Raw genomic sequence first — 7,143 nt, forward strand, 5'->3', positions numbered from 1 at the left:
GGAAAATGGCTGATCTAGGACCCACACAGAAGAATTTCTCAGGCAAAACAGGACCAAGTGGATTGTTTTGATTTTTATGTATTTTTTACCTTTCGGCTACATGCACACGTTGTGTATTTTACTGTGGAAAACACACAGCAAAACCTCAGGAAAAAAACACACCTGAAGGTGATGCGTTTTTCAGTGCGTTTTCTCCCATTTGATTAGTTTTTCGGTGCCTTTTCATGCTGAGAAATTTTGGTGCGATTTTCCTCTGCACTAGACAGATAGAATTTGCAAGCGGAAACGCAAGATAAAATGACATGATGCGGATTCTAAACAATACACCACAGGTCAATTTCAGTCCCGAGAAATACCGTACCGTGTACATGAGATTTCTTGGAATCTCATTGAATATGCTGGTACTTTATTACTCTGCACGCATATCCGCTCTCCAAAAACGTACGTAATACGCATAGTGTGCCATCGATCCTTAGTGTTCCTTTATAGTAGTAAAATGTATATGGCTCATATGATGTATTTCTCTTCTGTATGTGTATATTATCCAATGCTTCATGGAATCAACCATATTGGATTATCAGCAGCAAAATAACCATAATAACCTCCCATAATATAAACTAATACCTGACTGCTATATAATATTGAGAAATGACGAGGAGACAGAGCTTTCATTTTTAAACACAATTTATTTAAATAAAATTCCTAACTAAAGCTATTGATCCAGAAGAAGGCAAAAACCCTGCGCACGTTTAGCCAATTTGTGCCACAGGGGAAAATTCCTAGTTGACCCCGAGAAAAGGCGATCAGTCCGAGAACCCAGGATCAGAGCTTGTAATGCAACTAACTAACTAACATCTTACTGATAGCTACGACATTATATGGAATAGTAAGTTATAAGAAGATGTCCAATCCCAGATGTTCTCCACGACGTCCCGGTATCATGCAGGTCGCTCCTCCACTGATCGGACTATGGAGATCACAGCTCGGCTATGGTCATCTCTGCTGGTGAAAGAGAAAGAAAACACTGCCCTCCTATGTCACAGGAGAAGGCCATTTCCATTATACCAGGTCCCTGATGTGGTGTAAAGCAAATGGCCGACTCCAGGAGGGCAGGGATTAGGCCTTTGGTCTGAAAGCCATTTTTTACACAATAAACTTCTTAGACTCACAATTGATGTCCTCCCTCTTTGAGTTTATCTCCTCCTAATGGCCACAAGTAACATGCAATTACCTCCTTCCCAACTTGGATTTGCCTCACTGGTGAACATATCATATAGCAGGTGTCTTCTGCTTGAACTGTGGGAAACCATCGTTCCCTGTTATCCCACCAAAAAATAGTCATGGACCACTGAGAAATGTTCAGCCTCTATGCAGAACAAACAAGGTCCAGGGTCTAGGAGGACACAACCATGAGAGGCTATGGGATAACGTGTAAGGAATCTTGGCATGTGTGACACGGAGGAGTTATAGGAGGACATCAAACATGGGTCTTGCTAAAGTCATAATACATTCCATGTAGAGATGAGCGAACTTATGAAAAGTTCGGTTCGGCTGGTTCGCCGGATTTCACGAAAAAGTTCGATTCGGACCGAACTAGTTCTGACCGAACCTGAAATTTCCGTGCGCCGAGCATGGTACTGTCCAGGGTGCTGAAAGAGTTAATGGGCTGCACTAACTCTTTCAGCAACCTTGACAGTACCATGCTCGGCGCGCGGAAAATAAAATTTTAATGTGATAAAAAAAAATACGTTCATACTTACATTCCTCCTGTCCGGCCTCCAGCAATGACGTTTCATCCATGTCACCGCTGCAGCCAATTACAGGCTGTAGTGGTGGTCACGCACGTCACGTGACCGCCTCTGCAGCCAATCACAGGCTGCCGTGGCCTCTGCAGCCAATCACAGGCTGCCACGGCCGCTGCAGCCAATCAATAAAAAGCATGCCGCGGCTGCTGCAGCCAATCACAGGCTGCCGCTGCAGCCAATCACAGGCCGAAAAAAAATAAAATGTCTCTCTTCAGGAAACATACAGAAGTTAGGTTCATGTTTAAAGGTGGGTCATGAGATATTCATGACCTTGTGGCTAACGCAGTATTGAAACATGTACATATACACCAGGGGTCTCAAGTACGCGGGCCGCATGCGGCCCCTGGGGCTGTCATCTGCGGCCTGCGTGTAGGAGGAACTACCGCTGTCGCTACGAAATAACAGAGACACACCTTCTGGCGGGCTAACGCTAAGGTTTACACGAAGTCCAGCTAATAGTCCGATAAAGTTCTGTCAACTTGGCCGTTCCTTCTGCCTGCTCCTGTTCCAGCAAGATTCATCAACAACAATGCCATGCAAGAGTTACATGCGGTGCTTTATCAACAACAGTTCCATGCAAGGGTTACATGCAGTGCTTTACTCTGGAGGACACGCAGGGACACTGGCGCGGTTAATAATCTAGCAAGTCCGCCCTGCCTTTGGGCCCAGCTCAGGATGAGTTGTTTGTTCCTATTGGGACTAGTCTTCTGGGCGTACAGTGGCGGTAGTTAGCGAGGGACGTCACTCCAGGAAACAGTCACTGACTAGGGCAAGGGCACTTTCTTTAAGACAGGACTCTAGCTCTTGGTCAGGGGTCTTAAGGTCTGGGCACGGTACCTGTGGCTGTTGGCACACTCCTTGTGCTCCGGCCGGTCCTCTGTCCTTCTGAAGGGTTGTAGCAGCAATACCCATGCTGTTCTTTTGTCCTCTGTCTCCAAGGCTGCAGTGGGGAGTCCACGTTCTGTCAGGCTCCTGCCTCCTCTCTCCCGGCGACCTTCCTTGCAGCTCACTTTCCCTGTCCGGACCCCTGTTCGGCGGTCTCTCTCTCCGGTCCGGACACCTGCTCTCTTAAACCTCTCCTGTTGTCTCTCGTCACCTCTCCGTCCTACTCCTTTTTCGCGCCACTCGCTTGCTCCGTCCCCCTCGTTTGCCGCGCTCCCTGTCATCCGGCCGTGTCCCTCTTCTTCTCTCCTCCTCCAAGTCCCGCAGCGCGAGACTTCGCCCTGTTTGCCGCTGGGCGCATGCGTCATGGCTGTCAGCAGTGCGGCCGTTGCCATGACGCCCAAGACGCTCCTTCGTCCGGAGCCGACTTCTGAGCCACCCGACAAGCCCGTATTCCTGGGTTGGCCCCCCAGGGAGAGGTAAGTACGAGTGCACCCTTACACTTCCCCCTTGGTTATCAAGTTCAGTCCTCTGCACTAAACCTAATAGTCTTGCAAATAGGCCGGTTGTCGGTTGCGAGTACACCTCTGGGGGTAACGCAGTCCACGATTCACTTCCGTTGCAGGTGTTTCCACACACTCCGTTGGGTTCTCTGTCCCTGTCGGTCATGATGCCCAGGGTACGCTAGGGTCGTCTGATGGAATCACCAACCTCCAATCTCCGTCAATATTTGTCGGCGGAGCACTCTGCGGTTCTTCTTGCCTTGATGACGTGACAGATTCTGGTGTCAGAAAGGTACATGGGCGCAACAGGTTGCGATGCAGCCTTCTGCTCGGTCCCTGGTCACCCTCTGGTTTCACTTCATACACAGGAAGCCCGGGGTCAACGTGTTTTACCACCAAATATGGTTTCCTCTCCCATCGGGGTTCCAGCTTATGGCCACGTGCCGCCCTGCGATTCCGCAACAGCACCCGATCCCCTGTATGAAATGCTCGCTGGCGTTCTTTCACGAGGGGCAAGCTCTCTGTGGGCCGAGCTCTCTCCATTTCGCCCTTCGCGGCCCTCAACCGTCATTGATATTCCTGTACCCATTGTGACGGTGATCGATTGACTTCCACCTCCGGCGTCTCTAACAGAAGATCCAAAGGAACTCGGCTTGGACGGCCGAACATTAATTGATATGGTGTATACCCGGTAGTTCGATGCACAGTGTTGTTATAGACCCATACCAGGTCGTCCACATATTCAGGCCACTGTTCCTGTCGTTCATGCCCGATGGTCTTTAGTAGGCCGAGTAAGGTGCGATTGAATCGTTCGCAAGCCCCATTCCCTTGGGGGTGATATGGGGTCGTTCTGGATTTCCGAATTCCATGTAAGATACACAGCTCCTGGAAGAGATCAGACTCAAAATTCGGTCCTTGATCCGACAAGATGCTTCTGGAGCACCCATACGGAAGGATGACATGCTTCCACAGTGCAGCCGCGGTAGTCGTCGCAGTCTGGTCCCCCGTAGGAATCACCACGGCAAATTTTGAAAAATGGTCCAAGCATACTAACGCATATCGGTGCCCTGAGGTAACTTCTTGGACTGTTAAAAAGTCTATCGTCAGCAGTTCTAGGGGCTCACCCATCACGATGGTCATGGGCCTCTCCGGCTGTTCCGTCGCTTTGTGCAGGACACACTCTGTGCATTCCTTGTAGACATCTTCCATTATTCTTTCCAAGATTGGAGCATAGAAGTGATTCCGGATTATCTGTACAGTCTTTTCCACCGTGAAATGACCTCGGTTCTCGTGCATCCACTTGCACACGGGTTTGACGTCGGCGATGGGCAATACCAACTGCCATATGTCGCGAGATTCCCGTGGGGCCCACACTCTTCTGTACAATGCTCCATCATGGTGTTCCAGTCGCTCTCACTGCCGAACCAATGCTTTAGCTGGTGCTGACAACCTGCTTCGCTCCGCTGCCGTGGGCCTTCCCTGCCAACGCACCCACTTGTCGATGGTTTGGATGTCCTGGTCTTGCTGCTGCCGCTTCTTCCACTCGGCCCTATCATACATCTCAGTAAGATCCTCAATCCCTTGTATTGCTGTCACTACCCGCTGCTGCTGCAGTGGGGGATGAACCACACGTAATGGGGGTATCTCTATTTCTTCTTGTTCCTCGTCCACCTCTCCGACCGGCGTCTCACACGGCTGTCGGGAGAGTGCATCTGCGTTGGTATGGTTCTTACCGGGCTTGTAACGAATGGTATAGTTGAATCGAGCCAGTCGGGCTATCCATCGTTGTTCCATCGCTCCCAGTTTTGCCGTTCCAAGATACGCCAGGGGATTGTTATCCGTGTAAATTTCCACTTGACTACCGACCAGATATTCGGCAAACCGTTCGGTAACAGCCCACACGATGGCCAATAACTCGAGCCTGAACGAGCTGTAATTGGTTGGATTGCGTTCTGACGGTCGCAGACTACGACTACCATAGGCAATGACGCGTTCCACGTCCTCTTGCTGCTGGGCCAGGACCGCTCCTAGTCCCTTCAGGCTGGCGTCAGTGTACAGCCGGAATGGTTGGGCGAAGTCTGCAAAAGCGAGGATGGGTGCGGTCACCAGTCGTGCCTTCAATGCTTCGAATGCCGCTTGTTGTGGCTCCTGCCATTGTTCCACTACACTGGGGCTTCGGCTCCCCTTCTTTTGGGTGGGTTGTCCACAGAGGAGCTGATTCAGAGGACTTGCAATTTTGGAGAAGTCTCGGATGTACCTCCGATAGTAACCGACCAACCCGAGATAGGCTCGTACTTCCGTGGTGTTCTGCGGAATGGCCCACTCCTGTATGGCTTTAATCTTATCTGGGTCAGGTGCAATTCCTGTTGCATTCACGACATGGCCTAAGTATTTGATCTGCTGGCGGCCCAGTCGGCATTTGCTGGGTTTTAGTTTGAGTCCATACCTTCCCAATCGTTCCAACACGACCTGTAGATGCCGCAGGTGTTCTGGGAAGGTCTTTGAAAAAATGACAATATCGTCCAAATAGATCAAGACTGACTCATAATTTAGATCTCCCAGACGATGCTCCATTAGCCGTTGGAAAGTACTGGGCGCATTTGTTAGCCCGAACGGCATCCGGTTGAATTCGAACAAGCCTGAGGGAGTGATGAACGCCGTCTTCTCCTTATCCGCTTCCTTCATGGGTACCTGCCAGTACCCACTTGATAAATCGAGCGTCGTGTAGTACCGAGCCTCCTGCATGGCGGTTGATGATTCTTCCACTCGGGGCAGTGGGTAGGCATCCCCATGAGTACAGGCGTTTAACTTGCGGTAATCCACACAAAACCGGAGCGACCCATCCTTCTTCCTTACCAGCACAATCGGGGCTGCCCATGGGCTCTGACTCTCTTGAATCACCTGTCCGTCTAACATCTTATGGAGGAGCTCTTTTACCTCTCGATACAGCGCGGGGGGTATACTGCGATATGGCTCTCTGATGGGCGGCGCCGCCCCCGTGTGAATCCCATGTTCGATGGTAGTGGTTCACCCAAAGTCCTCTTCATGCTGAGCGAAAACCCAGCCGAAGCATTGCAGAAGCGTCCTCAGTTGCTCCTCTGACTTGGTATCCGGGGCTAGTACGTCCAGTTCGAGTTGGCGCCACAGTTGATCAGTCTGCTCGTTCACGTCGGCCTCACTCCCTTCATCTCTCGACGATGTCTCTTTTAACGTTTCGGCCATGGCCGAGTCCGTCACGTCCTCGGGCCTCACTATCTCAACATTAGCTAGCACTGTGCCGGCCGGTATCTCAATCACCCCTTGGGTCGGATTCAGCACTCTGACGGTCGCCATTCCTTTGGTTATCCGACACACCGTTCTTCCTACCACCCAGGGTGGCGTACTCTTGAGACTTCGCATGGGTTCCACCATGACCATGGCATCCTTTAAGCGATGATGAGTCCCTACTGAGAGGGGAATGGCGACTTCCTGTAGAGGTGGTACTTGCAGCACCGCCTAACCTGGGGCCCTCACCTACCCCACTCGGCCCTGTAGCGTCTTCAAGTCAGCCTGTCGTTGGCAGATTTGATGCACCTGAAATAAAGCTTGCCGGGCGGTCCGATCGGTTGCCAGCTCCTCCCACCGGGCACCGCTCGTCTCGTTGAACATCATACCATGTATTTCCTGCAACACATTCATGCCAATTATATCAGGTATACCCGGCCTTGCACAATTATGTACTACCACAATACCAGCACGGGGAAAATTACGATTAAATACTTCTAATTCTAACCACGTAACACCGGCAATGGGAATTGGCAGGCTATTAGCCGCCGTAAGTTCAATCCAAGGGGCTTCTAGAGTCTGTCGACCTTGGAACTGTTCATGGAACAACTGATAAGCCATGGTGGTTACCTCTGACCCAGTGTCGATAAGGCAAGGAACGTTAACCCCCCCCCCCCCCGATCATGGCT

At 50.9% G+C, this 7,143-nt stretch overlaps 1 protein-coding gene across 1 annotated transcript in view; it reads right to left on the reverse strand.

Moving 5' to 3' along the window:
• The window catches only part of LOC142760412 (uncharacterized), a gene marked incomplete at its 5' end in the record, with an annotated part of 46,995 nt that extends 40,778 nt beyond the window's left edge, over window positions 1–6,217 (reverse strand). The window contains 4 exon segments of the mRNA XM_075863596.1: window positions 3,399–3,468; window positions 3,776–4,528; window positions 4,682–4,798; window positions 4,892–6,217. Of these exon segments, the coding sequence (XP_075719711.1) occupies window positions 3,399–3,468; window positions 3,776–4,528; window positions 4,682–4,798; window positions 4,892–6,217 (2,266 nt within the window).
• Window positions 6,218–7,143: the final 926 nt, after the last annotated feature.

Source organism: Rhinoderma darwinii, chromosome 4 (genome assembly GCF_050947455.1).
Source record: "Rhinoderma darwinii isolate aRhiDar2 chromosome 4, aRhiDar2.hap1, whole genome shotgun sequence".
NCBI classification, from domain to species: domain Eukaryota; kingdom Metazoa; phylum Chordata; class Amphibia; order Anura; family Rhinodermatidae; genus Rhinoderma; species Rhinoderma darwinii.